Raw genomic sequence first — 24,178 nt, forward strand, 5'->3', positions numbered from 1 at the left:
TTGATGACTTCCTACCTTTACGGATTCTTTTTTTAATATGAAAATTATTTAATTATCAAAATTAAATAATTATTTAATTTAAATAATTTTATTATTTAATAATATATAATAATAATTATATATCTATTTATATACTTAAAAATAATTATTATTTTCGAAAAGTATATAGGTTTCCATCATAATTGTGCCATCCAGCATTTGGGTCTTGAACTCTTAAAACAAGACAAGGCCTCAATCACTTTTTAAAAGTTGAAGAAGGGAATAATTAGGACCATATATATATATATATATATTTTTTTTACCAATAACTCATAATGATGGAAAGTAACAATTCCATTATAGAGGTTTGGCACAAATACATTTTGTCTTGTAAATTTCTTTGATAAAAGTATATTCCCTTCTCTTTCAGCATCATTTTGATCCTTGTAAAGAGCAAATTCTAGGGAATAAAAATCTTACTTTATAATTCCAGAACACTAAAGCAAGCAAGCAAGCGTGGGTTGTTTCTATCGAGTTCGTGTTCATACGTATACTTTATTCATAGTCAATGCCCAACAATCCAGGGCATCGTGCGCATAAATTATTGCAAAGATTGCCCTTGGAAGTTGGAAAGTGCAATTTGATATATAAATATGGAAAGCGAAAAAGAGTGAAAATGTAAGTCAAGCAAGCCATTTATTACTTTGTCAAATGAATAAGTCAGTCTACCGCACTTAAAATATATTTTTGCCAATCTGTTTCACATGCTAGTGTCAACTGCACCTTTGTTTAATTAATTACTCTCTTCTCCATGTGATAAAATAACTAAATTTTTTTATAATTAAGTTTTTTTTTTTAAAGTGTCAAAATAAAATAAATGATATAATAGCAATTTCACAATAAACGGAGCCAGTAACCATTTTAAAGTTTTTTTTTAATTAAGTTATGAAATTATATACTTAATGAGCTAATTATTGATTTAAATTTATTTTGTAGTTTGAAGGATTTTATTGTTAAACTTAAAAATCAAGAAATATAGTAGCTTTCTTAGGCTAAGCAATCCCTACGGCACTCTTACAAACACGTTAGTCCAGCCAATCATGACATATACAAGACTACAAATTTACGATTACGCTGCCTTTTTTTTTTTTTTTTTCCCTTTCAACATATAAAATAAATTAAATCCGATTAGAAAATGGAAATTCAAAATGTTGCTGCTCATCGCATGCAAACGCACCATCCTACATGATTTTCAAAGAACAAAACCAGTACCTAAAACATGTTTTACACCTAAATATTATCCAAAAAAGTTAAGGGATGTAAATTAGTAACGATCAAAGGGCAGGCGATCCCCTCTATTAGGGCGATCATATGGACCTGCCCTATTTCTATAGCTTCTTCCTTCATCCCGTGCCGGCCCTCTTCCATTTCCATACCTATAGCTGCCTCCTCGTGGACCATCATCCTTTCCATTGCCTCCGTCTCTGCCATAACCATTGTGAGGATAGCGATCTAAACCACCATACCGATCACTTGCACCACGATCTCCACCTGGTTGGTACCTACATTGTTAGAAAATGTTGGTCAAAGAAAGAAAGGGCTTTATTTTTTTGTAATCTATTAATTGAAGTGCTTAGCATTATGTATTTGTGTTGAGCAGATATCCATCATCAGAAGCTCCATACCTGTCATTAGCATAGATATCAGATCCCCCATATTTGCTATCTCTGCTGTCATAATGGTCCCTGTCCCCATAATGATAATGCCCACCATCATATCGACCATCCATGTATCGATCATGACCTCCTCCAAACTGGTACCCACGGCCACCAGTTCCTCCATACCTGGAACGTGATGAAAGTTTACCTCCAACACCACCTCTGACACCACCAGCAGAAGGGCAATCACGGGCCCAATGTCCAGGTCGTCCACACTTGAAACATTCATCTTGCCCTGCAGGCCTGTCTCCACCATAGCTTCTCCTGTCACCAGATGGGTAGCCTCCCCTATAGCCACGGTCTACATCCTCCCCTCCCATTTTGGGCTGAGCCTTGTTGACAGAGATTATCCTTTCACCAAACTCTCGTCCATGCATTTCTCTAATGGCATCTTCCATTGCTCGGCGGTCTGCAAATGTTACAAACCCAAATCCACGTGGACGGCCTGAATCTCTTTCCATCATGATCTACATGAATACACAAGAGAATCTGATGCCAAGAAATAGCATGACTGCAGACAATCCAAAACCACAGAAAAGAATCCAATACCAACAAATTGGCATTATTGTGAAGACATGAGATTAACAACAATATGTTTAAAATATAATAAAAAGCAAAACAAGAAAACACTTGAAACTTGCTCCTTGCCAATTATTTGGCAATATGGACAAAACCTCTACAGGGAGATCTTGAAACTTCATAAATAAGATAATGATTAATGGTCATACCATGTACTTCAAAAGAAAAGAGGCCATACAAAAAAAAAAAAGTTCCTATGACTAAAAATCATGTACCCCAAAAGGAAAGGAGACTGTAACTTGAATCATACAGATAACAATTAGATTTCTAAAAAATCTTTCACCATAAACTTAAAATGAATTTCATCAAACTGGACTGACCATTAATCACGCTTAACTATTGTTAAAAGTATATTGAATAAATGAGAATGCACAAGAAAACGACATTATACAAGGATGACAAGCTAACAGAACAATTAGAGACAGTAACCAATCTGACCTACTAAACCAGCTTCAATAATGGGTGATATTAGTTAGTATAAAGCATACTTTGAAAAGTAACATCTTATATATTTGAGTGGCTTATAATTAACAATCCAAATCTAGTATAACAACATATGGAAAATACCTCAGAAACTGAGTATTTCAGACCTCAGGGATAAATATTCCAGGGTAAATTCTGCAATACATAATACACAGCAAGCAAGGAAATAGCTTGCCTTCAAATTGTTAAGCAAGCAAACAACTTACTTTCAACTTTAAATTATGAATAAAACGTTCCTGTAATTTTGTTATTGCAAGAAATTCTTCCAGGCAGAAGAAGATCTACAACGTCGCTGTCGTTCGATGAACCAAGACACCATTCCAGTGAAACCGGTACTTAAACAGCCATATATCAAATGCATAAATATATTCGAACTGGACATGAGTGCATACTACTATAAATATGGCTGTATCCCACTATTAGGTCATCTCAACAAAAGAATATTAATACGTGCATATCAGGGGTGATATCCTTCTTGATGTCACAAAAACAATCCTTCCTTAATCCAAACAGGTAGCCAGCACATATCTCCATGACAGAAACTTACTATGAACTGATCAATCTGCTATCAACAATAACTAATATCAGTTACAAGCTACCATATATCATCAAACAATCTCTTCATTCTGACTATTGTTCCCAAATTCTTCAAGTTTCTAGTTCCTCCAATGGCGCTTCATCAACCATGCCAGCAGGCAACCAAAGAAACAGGTCACATATGCACTCAAAAAATGAGTCCATGCACCCATCACAAAAGAGAGAGTTAAATCAAGACAACCTCTAACAAATGATACTTGATTCAAGAACAAAACTATCCCCTGAAAGCTGAAACTCAAATACTTTCAGTATGACAGTCATATGTAGATAGAATGTTCTCTAATCATAAAGGGGAAGAGAAGACAGAAATAAAGCTGCCACCAGCTACAAGCACCCAAACTCAAAATTGATTGGCTTCAACACTTCAGGGCTCAAAGTATATTCTGTTCACTGACTAGCTTGTTAGTATGCTTCCAAGAAAGACAACGTGCAAAGAAGTGGTAAAGAGCAAGTGTCTGAAGAGCTTACACAAGATTTGAAAGTTTATATTTTGCAGTTAACATAAGCAACCATATCAATGCTCTGAAAATGGAAAAAATACAAAAAATGAGAATCGTCTTATCCTTTCACATGCTAAGCCAAAAATATTAGCCTAATTGTTGCAGAGTAATGATGGAGAAGTTCAAAGCTGATAAAACCCCCGGAACAAGGCTGAAGAGAAGAAAAAGTGAATTCCATCAATCTGCCACTTTTGAGACAGCATATCATCCCATTCGAAAGCAGATGCCAGTTTTCATCTCATAAGTAATGACAGACCAGAAAATCAACATGACCTCAACTTGTCTTTGCATTGAGAAAACTCCATAGAATATTTAATGCTTCTGAAAGCTCTAGAACCCACTGAATTTGGTTGACATAGGCACCTATTTATCAACATTTAAAGCTACACTAATTCCAGCTCCAAAATCATACCAACAACCCATATAGAACCTTTACAACGACATAGTGTTCTAACTAAAAATGTAGTTGAAAGCCATCTGAAAAGAAAATTTTTCTTCTATCCAGCTGAACCAAATCATATTCTCATGGCAAACAAGTGTGTCAACGTCATTAAAGACTAAGCACTTTAGTCTCTTCAAATCATTGGTCACACAATCCAGATAGGTGAAAGTTGTGGAAAACAGAAAATTTTATACAAGAGGAAAGCAAGTCTCATGGTATGCTATAGTAACTTGTTGATCATTCAGCCAGTTTTAACAGCATAATATCAGTTCCATACTTTTAAGCAAGATCACTAAGGTCCAAGCAAAGTGCCTTCCATGAACAAGAACTCTTTCCAAGGCAAAAGTGGCAAATCCAAGTATATGACTTTGACTACCTATCATGAACTATAATCCATACAGACAGATATCCATTCATTATTGTGAGTGCTTGCCGCCGGAAAAACTAAACATTACCACCACCTTAATCTAATTACACAAACTGAAACTGAGCTTCAGCAACTCGATTCTGACCAGAAAAAACCGCTTAAAAATCCATCTACGGCATCTCAATAGATCACAACGGGCATTCCATAGAGAGCAAGAAACAAGCAGAAAAAAATTAATATGATGACTAAAAATAAAAATCAGATAACAAATATATATGTCAACATAATTAATGTGGACTACATGCAAAGAATGGAGACTAATCTTTTGATTGAGCATTGAATGAAATTAGCAGCTAAATATCAACTATGATTAAAATAAAAATAAAACACTAAATAATAAAATAGTGAGTAAAAAATTATTCATCAACTATTGTTATTGTTTCTCTTCGTCCTGAATATATGTTAACAAGCGAATGTGAAAATTGGTCCTTAAATAGAGATGTAAAACTTTCTTTCATTTTCCTTCCAGTCTCTAGCCAATCAAACGGTCCAAGAGAAACGAGTTCAAGGCAGCCAAACAATCGAAACTAAAACTAGATATGAAAAAAAAAAAACTGAGATTTGAACTAAGAATTAAGAGTACCTGAGAGTCGATAATTTTACCAAAACGACAAAACGCGTTTTCGAGCTGTCGCTCATTGACGTCCCACGACAGTCCGCCGACAAATATACGGTTCTCGTCTTTACCAGCCATGTCTCTCTCTGAAACACACCAAAACAAGCGATACTGCACAAAAATAGCGAAATAATTAAACAGAGACTAGTAAAATTCTGATTGTTTTTCGCGAAAATATTTTTGCTTACCTCTTTGGCTTTACCCCTTTTTGGCTGTTCTGAGAAATGGATTTTTCAACCCTAAAATAGGCGAACCTGAATAGGTCGCTGCTTTATATGGTTGTACTTCGAAATTTCTTTAGGGTACAATAAAAAATTGGATAAACATGCTGAAGAACGTGGGGCTACACTTGGGCCTTCACTTCAGGGCCAGAGTCCATCCCAAACATTAAAGCAACTTGGATTTTAAAAAAAATAGTTTTTAAATTTTTAGAATTTAAACCAATTTTCTTATATATTTAGTTTTGCATTTTTCAAATATAGAACTCAAACTTATTTTATTTATTATTACTATTCTTGATCTTCTTTTGCTCGGCATGTTTAGGAGGTGGGGTCAATTCGTTGTAAAAAGTCACAGTTTGTAAGAATATGATTCACAATTTTACAAATTGTTTCAAACCTACAATTTATATAAGTTAATTTAAATATATAATATGACGGGTTAAACCGTTAAAAGACACTAGTGGCCCCTCTAAAAACTCACAGAGGCAATCTTAGATTGTATTTTGGGTCTTGTCATACCACAGACTAGCACAACCCGCCTTTTGTAGGTTTTGACATAACATGAAACGACCCTTAGGTATAACAAACTGCATCAAATTCAACCTAACACGACTTATGACCGTGTCTATCTTCAGGTTTCTTTCTTAAACTTCAAATTCAAAAACTAAATTTTCATTCAAGGGCATCTAAGTCCTTTTGTTTTTTCCGTTAACAATAAATCCTGGTTAATTGTTCCATTGTGTTGAAGCTTCAATCCTTGGAAGAAAGAAGAAATGACAACAAATTGTTATAACATAATATTTCACGAGGTTAAATAATTACACGATAGAGATACATAAATTACATTATGTACACAAATCCGTGTATGTATCAAACAAAGATTGACGTTTGCTACAAACTTACAATTGAAGACATGGTTGAATTATTCAGGCAAGAATGGTAGCCTGGCAACACTGGTACCTCCATCGCTGCTGGCTAGTGATTTTTGGGATGTTTCAACTTGTGAGGTTGAACCAGATTTGGAAGATTTAGAAGAAGACTTTTTGTTTAATCTCAGGGGAAGAATCTGCAACCTGGGATTTAATTCAGTACCTGAATTTTCTGCAGCCAAATGATAGCTCTTCACAAGCTCAAGTTGTCGTGCAACTATATCAGAGCGTCGAGGGAGAAGCTCCACTGGCTCCCCTCCAGGAATTACAATATATTCAATTGCAAGGCGTACCTCCTGGAACAAAACAGTGAGAATTCAATGTGACGAATATCTATGTCAAATAATCGTAATTTTTATATCCCTTTCATAAGCCTTTAAATGGTTCCCCAGAAATGGAGAACACCAAAAATTAAAAGTTCATAATATAACAAAAAACCCACTTAAGAGTCTTGGCTTGGCCATCCAGCAGAAAATATGCTTAATAAATCCTTATTCTATTTGTCTACTAATGTTAGATTGTGAAAACTCAAAACAAAATGCAAAAAAAAAGAGAGGAGTTGCACCTCCAAAGCATCAATCTCTTCTAGGGTGGGTTTTCGTTTTGGTGCATCATCTTCAATTTCAATGTCGAAGGAACCTTTGAGTGTCTTCTTCGATATTGAGCCCAATGATTCCATTCCAAGAATCATCCGAACTGCCTTGACCATTTGTGCCATGGTATTTGACTGCAAGAGAAAAAAAAAAACGTTTGCATCACATAACAAATCTTTGTAAATACTATTCTAACAACCTTTCCTGAAAAGATCTGTCACACTGTTATGACAGAATCAGGAGCCCTAATAAGATATAATTCATGGTCAATTCATCATCTGAGGCTTATAATTGTAGCCACCTGGTTCTAAGAATCATCTCCCAAAGAAGAGTTGTCCCATTTGGAGGAAATTAAGGGATACCTTTATAACAAATATTGGCAGCATGTGGAATTTAGCAACTCCCCGGATCCATGGGTTCTGCTTCATTTCGGTACTGGATGCAAGAATTGCATCTGCTGTTCCAATGTCATCAGTGACATCAATCTCATCCTCCAGCCCCATTACTTTTGCTACTTGTAGTAGATCAGCTTCTAGGATCTAAAAAACACAATCAACACAAAAAAATATATTGTTATCATCTTTTCAGTTCAGATCACTGAATATAAAAACACCGTAATATTTATAAAATTTCAGTTTAGATATTACCACAATTAATCTTTGAGTATCTGCCTTGCGGATTAATTTGGAAGAACAAATATAGATGGAGACTTCAATGGTTTACCTTATAGGTATAGACACATATTGGCAAGCTTCTCTTGTTCACACATTTCTTAGCACTCTGTTTTTTGAAGTGAATTGGCAAATAATCTTCATCTTCTTCATCTGATTCCACTTCAGAATCTTTTTCATCATTCATAGTCATGTCAGATTCTTCTAGATAGCTCTCGCTAAATATGGGAGTAAACTTCAGAGGATCATTATTTTCAGCATCCATTTTGCGAATTTCAAATAGAGGAGATTTCCCTATCACCCAGAAAAGTTCCATATAAGATAACTATTTTCCTAAAATTCAACTAAAAGTACATGGACCTGTTATATGGGAATGTTATCAAAAAAGTAGGGAAATGAAAAATACCCGCCAATATGGCATCTACAGTAGAATCTAATCTGTGATGAACACGACATTCAGTCCTAGATATCAATTCAACTGCACACGTAAAAGTAGGAGGCCCTTTTCTTTCAAGAATTGTCTTCTGCACTTTCCTTTTCTTTGCTTCCTCATCACCAAGAGTTACGCTCTATTTTAAGAACTAGATTTAATCAACTGGAGTATTACCAATAAAGAAAGACTTAAACAGACCATAGGAACTTAATTTAAAAAAGAAACAATCTGTCTGGACTAAATTTAACTGAATAAAAAAGTAATCAACAATAACACATCCAACAGGCCACATAAGTACACGTGTTTGGGCCAAAATTATATTGGAAGAGAAAGGGTGGCTTCACCTCTATGCCCCCAACAAGGATCTGGAGAGAAGGATTCTTAATTATGTTCTCTATAGCCATTCCATGTGCTGTTCCAACTAGCTGGACTCCTCGTTGCGCTATAGTGCTGGCAGCTAATGCTTCAAGCTCTGTTCCTATTTCATCAATTATAATGGTCTCAGGCATATGATTTTCGACTGCTTCAATCATAACCTGAAATGAAACAAGCTTACTAAAATTTATCATTAACAAAAAAGAATCACTGAGGTTAACCCACAAGAACAGTGTAGCAAGAGGAACTCTGAGAATCTAGTTCAGCACTCACGTTATGCTGCATATTAACATTAGGAACTTGCATCCTTCTAGCACGACCTATTCCTGCATGAGGTACATCTCCATCACCTCCAATCTCATTTGATGTATCTACAATGACAACGCGCTTCATGTACTCATCTGCCAACATTCTAGCTATTTCTCTGCTCAAATAAAGACTCTTCAGTTTTATTAACACCATATGAAGGAAACAGGTGAATGATTAACTTATTGTCAGTTTGTTTTCATTTCTTCTTTCTTCGCAGTCTAAAACTTCAATGGAACATTTTGGAAAATGATCATGAAGCACACAGCTTCTCAAAATTGAACAAGGATCAAGCAAGAACCATTTAAACAAAGGAGGGAAAATTATCTTAAGTTCTTAAGAAATGTGACATCAAATGTCTACAAACACCAAAATACAGAGTCATGAGCCAATATATTATGGAACTAAGAGACTGGCTTTGGGCATCAAAGAAATACAGTCATGAGGTATAGGTTGGTTGCTACAATATGCAAAAGTCGATACCTGATTAAGGTTGTTTTACCAACTCCAGGAGGACCTATGACCAAGATGGAACCTCCTCCGTCAACCAAGTCCCGTAGGATCTCGGCACTTCCAGATACTGCTCGACCCACCCGACAAGTGAGACCAATGATTTGCATTTTACGGTTTCGAATTGCACTTATACGATGTAAAGATCTATCAATACCCGAGCGGTTATCATCTGAGAAATCCCCAACCTGCTAAGATCAAGTAACTTAACATGAATCCACCTTTCCATAAACATCCCAATTCCAACACCAGAATACAGATTTCAAACAGTCCTTACTGATAGAATATTATATAGTGTATGTGTTACAATCAATATTCCCTACTCAGCAAATCCAATCACAAGATTGACCATTCTTCAATAATTTAGAATATATATACATATAAAAGGCAATTACATCAGATGTCACTTAAATAAGGTTAATAAGAACTGGATATTTTTTATACATGTTGTAATAAGACAACACTTACATTAAAATACTGCAATCACATACACAACAAAATTGACCATCCAATTTCTGTTGTACAACTAAATAGTTTCAGATGAAACCTATACAATGAAAGCTCAATAAACCGTTTGAATAAGCAACATTTTTTTCATTTAATTACCATACTATGTTAAGTAACTTTACTTGTATAACATGATCTATCACAATAATTATGAACTCATGCAATCAAATGTGTTTATATGTATTTATTACATCACCTTAGATATAGCATGCGTCAAATCTTCATGCTTGACAACTTGTTCTGAGATCACCCAATCCCCGGAAGGGAACCGGGCAAGAGGCTTTCTCCCCAAGTCCATCACCACTTCAATCAACTCACCAAGCTCCTTATGCATACACAACGCCTTTCTCATCTTCAATGGTAGCAACTCAATAAACAACTCCAGCCCATTATCCCCCAAGGACCTCGAAGTGGAAACCAAGTTTTGAGTATCCGCCACCAACCCATTTCTGGACTCGACCCGATTGCAAGGCCGTCTGACGTTCGGCGACTGAATCGACGGCGGTGGTGGATTATGAGAAGCGATTGTTTTAAGTCCACGACGCGTTCGACGAAATGACGATGAAATTGAATTGTTGAGGTAACTCATAGTTGAGATTGGAATCATCCTGTTGGCTGCGTGCCATGAACTGTTAATGTCTATAAGCACAAACCGAGAATTCAAAGATCTCATTTATGCTTCTGTTCTCTTGTTTTTATATTTATACTTTTAAAGATAAAACACTACAAACCGTGATTCGTTTTTGAGTTATATAATGCAAAGACTAGAGTGTTAACTTGTCGAAATGAGGATTGTAATAGATTTTCTATATCAGGAGAGTAAAAATGGGGGGATTGAGAAGGAGATAATGCGAAGGAGGGGAAGATTCGAAGGGATCTCCGGTGGGATTGGAGGGAAGAAGGTGAAGTGGGTTCCACATAACGCAGGCAACAAATTGTTAACGAACCTTTACGGAAAGGCCACAAGGACACGTGGGGGCTGCCAACGACACATGTTAGAAGAAGAAGTTCAAGTTGTGTTGCGCTGGTTAACTTGATTTTCGAAAACTCTTTCCTGGGCTTTTCTCTTTTATTGAAATAAAAATATACATACTTTTTATTATCTAATTGTTATAATTAAATATAATTGAAAAAAAAAATAGAAGAAAAAGTTTATAATATTACGATAATAGTTTGATTTTTTAAAATTAAAATATTAGTTCAATATTATAAAAGCCCCTTATTTTTCCGGAGTATGTCTATGATTTTCCAAGTTTTTTTTTTATAAGCCAGAAAGAGTTTTTTTTTTTTTGAAATTATGAAGTCAACCTTTGAGTTGTTGGTCAAAACATTTAGCCCCCCAACCTCTTTGAATTTTCAAAGAGAATGGCAATATGGATTTCTTTTGCGAGTCAATTACTTTTTTTCACCAAACCTTAATATTTGTTTAAAAAACTAATATTATAAAGATAAAACCCTCCTTTAAACACAATCCTTAATTTTAATTTTTGCAAAGTTGGGAAACCATCACCTTAATAACTTTTTTCATCTACAACTCTTTTCTTCTTGTCAACGAACTCACCATAATCTCAATCTTGTTGTTTCTCTTTATTTGTGAACTTGCTACTATGACAAACTTGCTGTTGTCACGATTTTGTTGTTTCTACTAACGTTTACTCTCTTAACATTGATTGATTTGACAAATAAGTTGCCATGATCTCATTGTTTCTATTTGTTAACTTTGGAAATCTTGATGTTAATACTTGTTGACTTGGATATCTTGTTGATTCATCAACATTCTAATGTTGGCGAAGACTATAATGGGTGACCAATATACTATTAAAGAAAAAATGAGAATAAGAGGTATAAATAAAAGGAGAGGGTATTTATGAACTTTGTTGGATAAAAGGGTTTTTTTCAATTTTTTAATTTAAGATTATATATAAATTAATAATAAATAGTATAATAATTTAACTTTCTGATACACTTTTACACAATCCTTGGGAGAATATAATTCACTTTGCTATTTTTGGTATACTTACCAAAAACTTGACCGATTAAAGTGTTATTTGATGTGATGCAAATGTCAAAATCATTCATCAAAATACTTTCGGATTGAGTTCAAGAAAGACACTCTTAAATTCTCAATCATCCCCAAACAAAAACTGGGTGTACTTTAAAGTGAGCACGGGTTTATTTAGCAGGTACTGAAATCGGGCTAGAACAAATGGGTAAACAGGCCCAACTTTAGAGCCCAAAACTAATGAACAGGTGTCATTTCTTGTACAATCATCACACTTAAAATGGGGAAAACTTATCATTTCTCACAAGACATTTCATCATTTACATCGTAGTACCTGGTTAGCCCTAACTGTTTGTGAACTATGATAGAAACTGATATGGCCAAAGAAAATATGCTGTACAATGAAGAAATGAGAAAAAAACCTAACTCTATTCCCAACCCATCAAGATTTTTCTTACATGATTTTGGATCTTGTTCCTTGGCTCACAATAACCATCAGCTTCATCGAGCAAGATTCTGTACACTTCCCATTCCCGGCCGTGGATCATGTGTCTCCCTATCTCGACCTAAGATATGGAAGGATAACAAGATGAAATTATGCGTTAGACTGATTTCAATAGTATTCTTTTTTATGGAAATTAAAAGTTGACAAGGGTAGTACCGAAAAGATGCAAATGTTGAGACTCTTGAGAGCTAGTGTGATATCGTGGAAAACAAGGGGTCGGCCCCTTCCAGACAGTTCAACAGGATTTGCAACCAGCAACTCAGTATCAGGGCCCCGGCTCAACACAGCTACTCTAAGAGGGCACACAAGCTCCATCCTCAGACGAGAGCACAATGCATTTTGTTTGTTTGGGTCCATTATCTTCTTCCCATCTGCTTGCATTATGAACAAATCTACCTCACAGTTGCCTTTTGGGTTGGCGAAAAAGCGTCCATAAGACACCTAACATATAAGATAAACAAAATTCCCATAACCAAGTATAAAAGACACTCAATTAGGGGTAGATTTTAGTCAAACCAAGCCGAACAAAGGCTGGTTGAAGCTCGGCTCAAGTCCAGAAAATCCAACTCAAGCTAGCAGCGAGTCACCGAAGAAACCACTAGAAAGTGCTAGAGAAGATGAAAAATCAAGAAGAATTATCGGAGAAGGAAAAAAGTCATTATAGAAGATGATAAGTCTTCATAGAATATAAATCTATCAAGGACTTGAGATGATTGGATTCAAACCGAGTCAAGCCCAAGTCGCCTTAGATTAACTTGTACACTCCATAATGTTAATGAATCAGACTTGGTGAAAAGTTAGATGGCTAAAGTTGAATAGTACCTGGATATTGTAATCCTTTAAGGTTCTCATGATGTCATAGATGAGACCCTTGTGATCCTGGCAGAGGATTTGAACAAGCGTGTGAGAAGGGCTTAAGGTGTTGTCCACGGCAATGGATACAGGAGTTGAAGGAAGAAATCCACTTGGCGGTCCAGCAGGCATCTCCAAACTGAACATGTCTCCTGTGATTGCAGAAGGAAGAAAAGAGGAACCCTGAGAGCATGCGGTTACTTCAAGGTCAGCCAATTCGATCTCACAACTCATTAAGGTATTCCCTAGCACAGCTTCCAAACAATTAACTGTTTCTTCCTTCCTTTTTCTAGTATGAAGAAGCTCCCTGATGAAACACACAATTAAATCAGTCAGTGAAATATATAGTCCGTCTCTCCCACCTCAATTACAGAGACTCGTTTACAGAGCTATAATAGATTCTGCAGCCATTCAAACAATTCTTTGAAGTTTAGTTCTCCAGAAGTTAAAAGCATTTATAATAAATTCAGGCACTCACAAATAGACATCCAGCATTCCTTTATAAATGCAAACAAAAAATGATAATGAAGCTTGAAATCAATATAATGTTGATATGAAACTAGTGATGAAATCAATTCTACGTTCAGAGTGATGAAAAAACAGCATCAAGCAAACCAATTAAAAATTCATATATCTTAAATTGACAATTCATTTCTCAATCACAAGTCCAACCTTTTACAGATCACTTAGAAAACAGTCAATACTGCCATCCTTTAGTATCAATTATATGTAAAACTAGTCACATATTTTTAATAATACCAGGAAAAAGAGTAAAAACTACATATCTCAAAATTCACATCCCACGTAGTGTTTCACCTTAATTGACATTCTCATATCATTCACTGAATGATCAGTTCATATGCTAGTCAAAATTTGGGATTTGACTCAGGATGTATAGTGTTATTGTGGATAAAAACAAAAAAAACTGCTAAATTATTAACATAATAATGCAGTTGCTCATATGCACAGATAGCCATCCATAGAAAACAATTAGGAAACTTCAGCAGTCACATGGTCAAATCAAAAGATACATGGAAATCTATGTGCAGTGTTCCACTTCATTGACCATTAAAACCACTTTAACAGTATCAGCCACTTGAAATTTTTGTCTTTTTGTGCCCTTTTGGACTGAATAAATGAATGCAGGATCTGAATCAGCATCACAAAGATGATATCATAATGTTTAGTGGGCAAAACACATACATCCAACTAAGAACCATTTATTGTCAGTGTATCTTATTCCAAATAACGTGAACTATACCCAATTTGATAACACATTTGTTACGTGAATTACTTAGCCAATTTAAAAAGTCAAGAATGAGCTCTTTATTCCTAGTTGATAGCATTAAGTTCAAAAGGTCACATTTTGGTTGAAAACTTTGACTTCTTAAAAAGCACTTTAGAGAGATAAATTTTTGCTTTTAGATTCCAAATTATCTTTTCCCTCTTTCTTATACCAAACGATTAAAAGTCTATAAGCATTAAACAAAAACCAAAAAGATAAAGAAGATAAAAGTCTAGCACTAAAGTTAAAGCAAAAGTTTCCAAGAACAACAAACCTGGTATCAGTGATGAAAAAGAGGTCCATTACTTTCCCATCTGGGGTAGTGGATACTTTTACCCTCTTTATTGTAAGCTCTAGCTCACAAAGAACCACGGTTACATCTATAAGGATGGAAGATGGAATAGACAATCAGATAAAAAAGTTAATTGAATAATATACTTAATGGTACAAGTTCTCAAAAAATGAAATGCTCAATAAAGAAAAAGAGGAACCATTTTGTTGTATTGCTCTTAGAAAAGATCTTTATCTTCTTTTCCAAGACAACTTTTGCATTTTCAGATCTATATAATTGAGCAATTATGAAATAAAAATCAAAACCATTCTCAGAAAATTATCAATTAAGTTTACAAATTATATAATAACCAAGTTTTTGAAAAACTGCCAATAAGATCACGGTAAGTTTGGTCACATAGGCAGGCTCCACCACATAAATTCTTCAAAGAATTATCAAATTTGTCAAAATTGGCATGTGCATATGTAGGTAGTATAACTGCTAGAATTGGTTATAAATCCTAATAGATCAGATTTATCTTTGAACTTACACAAATGCCCATTTGATGCTTCAGAACACTAGTCATCATTCCCATTCGTACTGTCATCACTTTTTGAGTAATTTAAAAATAAGAAATAAATTAACAAAAAAAAGAGACTCATAAGAAACTTGTTCTACAAATCTAATGAATATAATTATTTTTTTCAATTTTTATCTTATCATATTACCAAGCAAAGAACCCATGCAAAGATTCTGTATAATGTTCCAGAAAATTCAAAAGATGACCAGCACAAAGTCTAATAAATCGCATATAAAATTGTAGAACCCAAGTCTGACCAATCTGAATATGGGAAAACAATTTTTCAAGATGATTAAAAATTCCAAGGGAAGAACGGCTACCATGTAAGAGTCCTTTTCTGTCCTGAGAACACCAGAATTTCAAAAGAAACACTTCCGGAGGCTTCGGTGACTGATTTTCCAACCGGTAAGAGTAGATCCGGGAGGTTGAAAAATGTGAAGGACAGACCTCCAAAAGCCTCTTCTTCAACAAAGTCCACCTTGTTGGTGGTTTCCCCACCACCCAAAACACCAAGTAGCACCATTTACCATCAGTTGAGACATCTTCATGGAACAAAAAATAAAGACAAAACAGCATCACTAATTCATTCAAATAAAACCTAGATTCTATAAAGAACACTAAATCTAGCTAAAATTTGAAAATTAAAACCAAAGTATTCTTTTTTCCTGGAAAAATAAAAAGAAAAAGGTAATTTTATTGCTTTTTTGGGTCAACCATTCACACAATTACCTCAAAAAAACTTACTTCATGCTTAGAACATATTACTGCACTAAAAGAAACATCCTCAGCATTGCTAAAAGAATCAAGTCCTCAAATACAAACATTCAAAATTCAACAAAAATGAAAACTATAAACTAAAAACAAACTTCAATCCATCACTTGATTACCTCCAAAATCCAAGATCCCACCCTCCAAATAATCAAAAAGAAAAAGAAAACCACAACAACAAAAACACAATGGTACTGTTCCGGTAACGGTTGCCATCAGATACAATAAGAAAAAAATTTGAAAAAACAAAAATCTAAAAAGAAGCATACCTCCTCTGCGAATGCTCAACCCAAAAAGCAAGATAATCCTGCACAAATCACAACCTAAACCAGTCTTGTCGGGACAGTTAACTGTAATAACAGTGGATTCATCCGGTTTCTCAGCTTGACTTATGACTACAAAATCTTCATACAATATCCCCATTTTCTTGAACTCTATTTTTCACCTTCAAAAAATGAAAAAGATAAAAACTTGTTGAAACCTTAGGCGGATATCTTGGCTTCCTCTTTATTTTGAGGTGTTGATTCCTTCTTGTAGTTTAGTTGAATCACAAGTTGGAGATTCCGTCAAAAGAAAAGTGAACAGAAACAAACATTTAAGTGAGTGAGAGAGAACAAATAGTATTGATTTCCCCTCTACCCTGCTATCGATTCAATTTCAATTTCTCGTCGTTTTCAATTTATAGTTGAGTTTTGAGAATTGAGATAGAAAAACATTTATGGGAATTTCATATAGACTTCCAAAAAACCCTGAGGTTTAGTAACAGTTTAAATAGACCCAAAAGTTTTTGGTATGAGTAACTGATCAAAGTTAACTTCTCTTTGATTTAAAATAATTTATTTTTGAAGGGATGCAAAAGTAGTAATCCAAAACATTAAGGGGGCTTATGGTGAATATACTCTAGCGAAAACTATGTGCCGAGATATTTTATTCCAACGTTGTTTTTGGAAATGTAATATATGAAAATATTTAAATGATATAAGAGTTAAAATAATATATACTGTAATATTTTTTCCTTTTTATTTTAATTTATTTATAATGCTCATAAATATAAAAGAATTATTATAATTTGGAAATAATTAAAAGATGTATTGTTTTATTAGTTGAGGGTAGATAATATCAAAGCGAAACCCTCTCGCTTTACCCAATCAATTATTATTTAGTTTTAGGAAATCGGTGGGTTGTTTTGGTAATTCAATAAACAATTAAGTCAACTTTGACGTCACTCATTATTTAATTTTACTTTTTACTTTTTAATTGAAACTTACTTTAACTGCTTTACTTGGCTTATAAGATTTGCATTACACTAATTCCTAAATAAGAATTTTCTATCCAGTAAAAAAATCAATTTAATCCATTCTAAAATTTGATTATGGAATATTCTAATAGCATATCCATGTGCAACTTTTATAAGACCGTAAATCATTATTAATTTACTAAAATAATTCAATATCCTATTGTTTTTGAACTAAAGTTTTTTTTTTAGAGGAAATTAATAATATTATATATATTTTAATTAAAATTAACATTTTAAAAATATTTCAAAAAATATTTCAAAATTATAATATAGGAAGGTTCCTAAACCGGCCATGACTGAAATGATGTAAGGGCGGTTGGTGCTTGCCGGTTAACTTCAAAGCTGTTTTAAAATATCATCTCCGGAGAATTTGGAAGAATCCAACATACGATATAAGGATATTAAGACGATATATTCGGTGAGCTTTTGATTCTCACCGCAACGCACACTTCATCTCCCTTCCCTACTAAAAATTGACCGCGTGGATGCGATTCGTCACGTGATACCTCACAGGATCATATCCTTTAATGAGCATATTCCTTCTTTTCAGATGTGAAAGATAATAAATATATATTTTATTATATCAATTTTTATAAATAAATTTACAAAAAAAAATATCTATACATGCAATAGTATTACTCATACAAAAATTCATATTATACAAATTATTAGAAAACTCTTTTTAAAATATTAAAAATATCTAAAAATATAATAAATCCCAAAATGAGGAAAAAAGGGTTATTAATTAATTAAATTATTGAAACATGACCAAATAAAAAGAGAATCTTTTTTTTTTTTTGGGTTGGGTTATATGATGTGTTTGTTGCCCATGAAATTGGTAATACTTTTATGGTATTTTGAGCGATGTAAAGTGAATGATGGAGCACATATAACGAATCTTGAAGCAATGTGGGATCATCTTATCCAAATAAGGGAAAATTAAGGGAATAGAGAGGGAAAAGGATACATGAATCAGCAAGAAATTCCATGAATAATGTTAACAGTGGAGGCTTACATAATCAAACAGAGCATGGCTGATTTCATGTCTTATTTACAACCCCGCAAGTAATACGTTTCCACCTAACTCATCAACCCAACGACCAAGTTTGCCTAATTTTAAATACTTTAATACATAGTTTGAAAATTAAATGACAGCCAATGGACTGTCTCGCACCCAAATTTTGATGCTTAAAAAAAAAAAAAAAGTATATACACAAAGTTTGAACACCCTAAAGTTTTACCTATGAACTAATTTTTGTTAGATACAAAGATAAAATTGATATTTTATCAATAATATTAAAAAAATATAAAATTCATTAAAATTTCTCCATAAATTTTAAAAATTAATAATTTTCCTCCTCTTTAAAATTTTTTAACTTTTAAAAATAACATTTTCTCCCTCAAAACCCATAATTTATTTTTCATACACTCTCTTATCATCAACGACAATGCTTCAATCCACCATTTCTAGCCATTAAATCTTTACTTTCCATCATAAAAAGACACATCTTTGTAGATTTTAGACGAATTGAAGAAGATGAAGACTTCATCAAAAACTTGTCTTCATGATTTTTCTGGAATCAACAAAAATGCCTCTTTGTTGTGTCTTTTGACAGTGTCGAAGAGATGAAGAGTGATTGAAGATTCATGGGTTGAAGCATCATCTTCAATGGTTAAAGAGTGTATAAAAAATAAAACCTAGGTATTTTTTTTTTGGGGGGGGGGGGGAGAATATTATTTTTAAAAGTTAGAAAATTTTAAATAACAGTTAAGTTGTTAGTTTTTAAAATTTTAGGAGAAAAATATAATAAATTTTATTTTTTTAATATTATTAATAAAATAACGATTTTATTTTTACCTCTAAAAGAAAATTTTAATAGTAGTTAAGTGATGAATAGAACTTTGAGTTTTTCAAATCCATGGGTGTGCATTTACATTAGCATTAAATCTTGGGTGGGAAATAGTCTTTCGCCTTAAATAAAATAAAATATTTCAGATTAACTTAAAAGTAATCTATAGAAATGGTTGGTGAGTTGGGAGACATGGGTCCAGTTTTCTTCAACAGTTAAACTCAGACCCGCTTGAGAGTTGCAGAATCCTAACACTCCTCGCTCATATTCTAATGGTCAACCCTTCAACTTGCTGCAGCAAGTGGGCGGTTCGGTTTCTGTTTGATTTTTTAAAGCAAGGTTGCTTTGTTGGGAAGCAAGGCAACTGTAGATGTAGTGGTTAGATTTTGAAAGAAAGACTTGGAGGCTAATTAACTTGAACTTTATTAAACTACCATAAATATCAATTTATTTATAATTCAATATTTCTCATGATTTGGACACGTAATTATTTTATTATACTTTCGTTTGACTGTTTTGACTCTGAAGAGTCCAATAAAATTATAAAGAGTGAAGGGCACGTAAAGGAACAAAAAAGAAGTTAATTAAGATTTGGATGAAAATCCGATTAAGTTTAATTAGAATTTGTTATTAAGGCATTAACTACATCTAAGGTTTTGATTTGAAGCACAAGTTGACGACAGATTCAATTTTCCAATCGCTTTAATTTTTCGGAATGATTTTCAACCAATTCACTATCTCTCTATTCCCATTAGGTTGGCTTTTCTGGCCAAATTGCACATGAATCGAAATGAATTGCGGACTTTCAACTTCTGTCGCACTTTTTCTGCATGAATTCGAGGCCCCAACATCGCCTAAGTCGTCGTCAGCCTATTTTTAACCTTCCAGGTTGTTCGAAATCAATCTCTGGCTCAATTAAGCGTTGAATGACAATCACCTAACTGCCGCAAAATTTGAAACTCCTTTCGCCGTAATTTTTTTGCCACGAATTCAAGGTGGTGACACCGCACGACTGACGCTAGCATGTCCTCTACTTTCCTTTGGAACTTAATCACCAATTGTTGGTTCAAGGGTTATGTGACTATTATTAGATCGGCAATTTATATGTTTGATATGAGTGATTTAATTTTAAAAAATAGTATTTTGTTGTAACTTTGTATTGATCTTTCTTTAGATAGGTTAAGTTTAAGTTGTTTTCAAATTTTTTTTTTGGATTTTTCGAAGGTTCTTTTATTTACAGAGATATTTATTAAAAAAAACTTAAATTTTGTTAAAGACCCCAACTCAACGAAATTAAATGTTTTAATAATTGAGTATGAATACATTTAAGGTAAAATTTGGAATAATAAAATTATGTATATTTATTTTAAATACATAAATATATATATTTATATGTGTCATTATATGATTAGATGATTCTAAATTAGTGAAAAAAATAATACTTAATTATATAATAATATATCTAAATATGTATATATTTATATATCTAAAATAGATAATATGAAAAATGTGTCATAAATAGCATTAGATTCACACTGAACCGAGCTCGAGCTTGGCTTAATTTGTATATAATAGAGCTCGAACTCAGCTCGATTTGTATATAATAGAACTTGAGCTCAGGTTCGTCAAGCTCGTAGCAACTAATCTCAAACTCGATTTAAGTTCGGCTTGGTTGATTTTGAACACGAGCTTTTAACTAATTCATTATTAAAATGATGTTATTTTAATACATATTGATCAAAATGATGTTGTTTAATATTAAAATTTTTAACACACAAGCTTAAACTTGAAAATGTTATCTCGAGCTTGTTTAGGGCTGACTTATTTTAAGTTCGTTTAAGTCAAACTCAAACTTAAGTTTAAATGAGTTCGAGTTGAATTTAGCTTTAGCCATAAATATAAACAAAATAAGCGTCAGATGTCTTTCAGTTTACACTGTGTTATTAAGGCTTGGGCTGGGAGGCGTTGCATGGTCCAACTTGAGGACACCGATGTAATAAATAGCTTCCTTTGACATTGTTGAATCAGTATTCAGCAACGTAATTATTTCCTTTCTCAATCGAGGAGTCTGAACTCTAAACCTTTCAAAGCAAAAGTTTCTTAAATCATAGACACAAGTTGTGAAATTTGAAAAATTGGCAACCTGAGCTTTACACTTTTCAGACAATTATGTACGTTGAGAAAATCTTTACCTTAAATTCTATAAACAGAACACTGGAACAGCAGAACCAGTATTTTCAAGGTCAAATGAAACAGATATTTCCATTTAATTTTCATATAAATTTAAATATAATTACGCAAATATGAGAGCTAAGAATAACAGTATCCCACAATTAGCTTAAGTTAGAACCCTATTTTTTTCCACCTGGAAAGGCATATTACCTCCTGATTCACATGCCTTCCAAGCCAAAATTATTTATAAAAATAACTTGCCATCCAGGGCAAGTTTTTCTTTACTTTATCTTCATAAATAAATATGATGCAACTGTAAGTATAAATTGATCATACATTTAAAACTTTCAATGTAAATTAACAATGGCCTCCTTCAATATTCTGATAATGATAATTTTTCTTCACATTCTGATACTCTACATGATTATGGACACATCAAACTCCAGAGAAAAGTTGCCAACAATTCTTGTTTTTGGTGACTCAACTGTGGATACTGGAAACAACAACTACATTCAAACTGTGTTCAAGGGAAATTTTCTCCCATATGGGGAGGATTTTCCCGGGAAAATTCCTACAGGTAGATTTTCTGATGGGAAACTTGTGCCAGATTTTCTTGCCAAATTTCTTGGCATCAAAGACACTGTTCCTCCTTTCTTGGATCCTACTTTGTCAGAAAATGAACTTGTTTCTGGTGTATGTTTTGCTTCTGCGGGATCTGGGTTTGATGATTTGACAAGTGCTGTATCTAAAGTGATCCCGGTTTCTAAACAGATTGATATGTTTAGAGATTATATAAGGAGGGTTAAGGAGATTGTTGGTGATGAAGAAAAGGTTAAGAAGATAATTAGTAGTGCTTTGATTGTGATTAGTGCCGGCACTAACGACTTCATTTTTAACTTTTATGATATCCCCACAAGAAAATTGGAATTTAATGTTAGTGGGTACCAAGATTTCTTGTTGAACAGGCTACAATCCTTCATCAAGGTAAATATACTATATAACTATCAATCCCCCCTCTCTTTCTCTTTTAATCAAAAATTAGAATACTTTAGTCTTATGTTTGCAGTAAAAATAAATTTTTTTTGCAGATTAGTCAAGAACTTAAGTGAGTATTACCATGTACCTATTTAATATTAATGATGATTTGTTATTATTTGATTAATTATTACATTATTTTTAATTTAAAATTAATCATTATTGATACTTAAATTAATTTTTCTTTATACTTATAAAAACCGTCTTGTAAAACTTAGGAATTATATGAGCTTGGATGCCGTAAGATGGCGATTGCTGGTTTGCCGCCAATAGGTTGTTTGCCTTTACAAATGACTGCAAAATTCGAAGACCCAATTGCTAGAATTTGTTTGCAGGATCAGAACACTGATGCTCAAGCTTACAATTACAAACTTGCTAAGCTCTTGCCTCAACTTCAATCACTTCTTCCAAAAAGCAAAATTGTTTATGCTGACATTTATCAGCCGTTGATTGAGATGATTGATCATCCTCAGAAATATGGTAAGCTCTATATGTTAAAAATAAATAAAAAAATATATTTTATTATTTTTTAAGGATTTTAGTAATAGAAATTGGTGCTTGATTGCCAGGATTTGTGGAAACAAAGAGAGGGTGCTGTGGAAGTGGAGTTTTGGAAGCAGCATTTCTGTGTAATCCACTAACACCAACATGTGCAAGGCCTGAAGAATTTCTGTTTTGGGATAGCATTCACCCAACTCAGTCTGCCTATAAACTTATTTCTGAGCATCTGGAGATTGAAGTCTATTCCAAGTTAATTAATCTATGATAATCATCCTTTAAATTAATCACTTACGTAAATAGAACATTATCCAGTGTTATAATTACGTCGCACTAACAATCCCATCAAATTGATGATGTTATGATTAAGTTTTTTTAATAATTTCCTATCGCTTGTATTTATAATGAAATTTAACATGAGAAAATGTTTCATTTATTTTATATGTATGTATGTATGTATGTATGTATGTATGTATGTATGTATGTACACTTATTATATGTGCATTAAACAGGGAATTTTATATAAAATAATATTTGAATCTTTAAAGGTAATTTTAAGTGTTTTCTAGTGAAGATTAAGAGATTTCTAGCGAATACACAGTTGGGGGCTGGAGATTTCTAATGAAGACTAAAAGGTTTACAAGACAAAAAAAAAATTAATGGTTTTCTTCTGATTAAGAACATTTGGAAATTGAAAATATGTTACCGAAAATTGATATAAAAAATCCGACCTGCCGGATTCGAACAAGCGACCTAAGGATAGCTATTAGGGTTTGCCCACTACAGTCCTCCGCTCTACCAACTGAGCTAAGGTCGGTTGTTAAGTCTTCGAGCAAGAAATTTTAAATTTTTATAATTAATAAAAAATTTGTAATAATTAAGAACATGCAATCAATTTCACTAATATTTTAGTTAGATTTATTTATTTTTTCCAATTAAAACTATACCAAACTTATATTTTCTTTAATAAATGAAGTAAACACAATCTTGCCTAATTAATCAAGGATGTCACTAAGTGGTTTCTTTAATATCAATGCAACACCTCCTCAAAACCTAAATACAAGTTTGCTTTCCATATTTGAATGATGAAAAGGTTTAGTTAATATCTCTCACCTCCCTTTAGGTTTAAGGAAATATAATAGAAGCCCTAAGGCATGCAAAATTATCAATAATCTCC

At 33.3% G+C, this 24,178-nt stretch overlaps 4 protein-coding genes and 1 non-coding gene across 6 annotated transcripts; 1 reads left to right on the forward strand and 4 right to left on the reverse strand.

Annotated features, from left to right (window-relative positions):
• Positions 1-1,148: 1,148 nt before the first annotated feature.
• LOC123193043 (glycine-rich RNA-binding protein RZ1C) lies at positions 1,149-5,642 on the reverse strand. Of its 2 annotated transcripts, XM_044605807.1 has the most exons (4): positions 5,530-5,642; positions 5,309-5,452; positions 1,665-2,164; positions 1,149-1,541 (listed from the first exon to the last, which is right to left on the reverse strand). In XM_044605807.1, the coding sequence occupies exons 2-4, from the start codon at positions 5,417-5,419 to the stop codon at positions 1,304-1,306; spliced, it is 849 nt and encodes a 282-aa protein (XP_044461742.1). In that variant the 5' UTR covers positions 5,420-5,452; positions 5,530-5,642; the 3' UTR covers positions 1,149-1,303. The 2 variants fall into 2 exon arrangements, with proteins under 2 accessions (XP_044461742.1, XP_044461743.1); XM_044605808.1 differs by lacking the exons at positions 5,309-5,452; positions 5,530-5,642 and adding an exon at positions 2,844-4,467.
• A 694-nt stretch (positions 5,643-6,336) lies between these two features.
• On the reverse strand, positions 6,337-10,882 carry LOC123193587 (protein SEEDLING PLASTID DEVELOPMENT 1). Its single transcript, XM_044606631.1, has 9 exons — positions 10,083-10,882; positions 9,353-9,567; positions 8,837-8,987; positions 8,533-8,724; positions 8,162-8,324; positions 7,808-8,049; positions 7,447-7,623; positions 7,057-7,218; positions 6,337-6,787 (listed from the first exon to the last, which is right to left on the reverse strand). The coding sequence occupies exons 1-9, from the start codon at positions 10,557-10,559 to the stop codon at positions 6,485-6,487; spliced, it is 2,082 nt and encodes a 693-aa protein (XP_044462566.1). The 5' UTR covers positions 10,560-10,882; the 3' UTR covers positions 6,337-6,484.
• Positions 10,883-12,156: 1,274 nt separating this feature from the next.
• LOC123192391 (ACT domain-containing protein ACR10-like) lies at positions 12,157-16,792 on the reverse strand. The gene is made up of 6 exons (XM_044604926.1): positions 16,419-16,792; positions 15,702-15,923; positions 14,805-14,910; positions 13,216-13,552; positions 12,550-12,834; positions 12,157-12,454 (listed from the first exon to the last, which is right to left on the reverse strand). The coding sequence occupies exons 1-6, from the start codon at positions 16,570-16,572 to the stop codon at positions 12,317-12,319; spliced, it is 1,242 nt and encodes a 413-aa protein (XP_044460861.1). The 5' UTR covers positions 16,573-16,792; the 3' UTR covers positions 12,157-12,316.
• Positions 16,793-21,832: 5,040 nt separating this feature from the next.
• LOC123193690 (GDSL esterase/lipase At2g30310-like) lies at positions 21,833-23,373 on the forward strand. The gene is made up of 3 exons (XM_044606763.1): positions 21,833-22,452; positions 22,722-22,983; positions 23,073-23,373. The coding sequence occupies exons 1-3, from the start codon at positions 21,856-21,858 to the stop codon at positions 23,267-23,269; spliced, it is 1,056 nt and encodes a 351-aa protein (XP_044462698.1). The 5' UTR covers positions 21,833-21,855; the 3' UTR covers positions 23,270-23,373.
• Positions 23,374-23,726: 353 nt separating this feature from the next.
• Positions 23,727-23,818, reverse strand: TRNAY-GUA. The gene is given in 2 exon segments: positions 23,727-23,762; positions 23,782-23,818. It is a non-coding gene; the product is annotated as a tRNA-Tyr (tRNA).
• Positions 23,819-24,178: the final 360 nt, after the last annotated feature.

The sequence above is a fragment of the Mangifera indica genome, chromosome 12 (assembly GCF_011075055.1).
Source record: "Mangifera indica cultivar Alphonso chromosome 12, CATAS_Mindica_2.1, whole genome shotgun sequence".
Lineage (NCBI taxonomy): Eukaryota > Viridiplantae > Streptophyta > Magnoliopsida > Sapindales > Anacardiaceae > Mangifera > Mangifera indica.

Excerpts from the sequence above, each read along its gene's own strand:
- LOC123193043 (XM_044605807.1), bottom strand. The coding sequence starts at position 5,419 with ATGGCTGGTAAAGACGAGAACCGTATATTTGTCGGCGGACTGTCGTGG. Across the intron at positions 2,165-5,308 it reads GTAAAATTATCGACTCTCAG|ATCATGATGGAAAGAGATTC; the intron begins GTACTCTTAATT and ends GTATTCATGTAG. Across the intron at positions 1,542-1,664 it reads GATATCTATGCTAATGACAG|GTACCAACCAGGTGGAGATC; the intron begins GTATGGAGCTTC and ends CTAACAATGTAG.
- LOC123193587 (XM_044606631.1), bottom strand. The coding sequence starts at position 10,559 with ATGAGATCTTTGAATTCTCGGTTTGTGCTTATAGACATTAACAGTTCA. Across the intron at positions 8,725-8,836 it reads ATGTTAATATGCAGCATAAC|GTTATGATTGAAGCAGTCGA; the intron begins GTGAGTGCTGAA and ends GTTTCATTTCAG. Across the intron at positions 8,325-8,532 it reads TCCTTGTTGGGGGCATAGAG|AGCGTAACTCTTGGTGATGA; the intron begins GTGAAGCCACCC and ends TTCTTAAAATAG.
- LOC123192391 (XM_044604926.1), bottom strand. The coding sequence starts at position 16,572 with ATGGGGATATTGTATGAAGATTTTGTAGTCATAAGTCAAGCTGAGAAA. Across the intron at positions 14,911-15,701 it reads CAGAAAAGGACTCTTACATG|ATGTAACCGTGGTTCTTTGT; the intron begins GTAGCCGTTCTT and ends CCATCCTTATAG. Across the intron at positions 12,835-13,215 it reads TAAAGGATTACAATATCCAG|GTGTCTTATGGACGCTTTTT; the intron begins GTACTATTCAAC and ends CTTATATGTTAG.
- LOC123193690 (XM_044606763.1), top strand. The coding sequence starts at position 21,856 with ATGATAATTTTTCTTCACATTCTGATACTCTACATGATTATGGACACA. Across the intron at positions 22,453-22,721 it reads GGCTACAATCCTTCATCAAG|GAATTATATGAGCTTGGATG; the intron begins GTAAATATACTA and ends TGTAAAACTTAG. Across the intron at positions 22,984-23,072 it reads TGATCATCCTCAGAAATATG|GATTTGTGGAAACAAAGAGA; the intron begins GTAAGCTCTATA and ends CTTGATTGCCAG.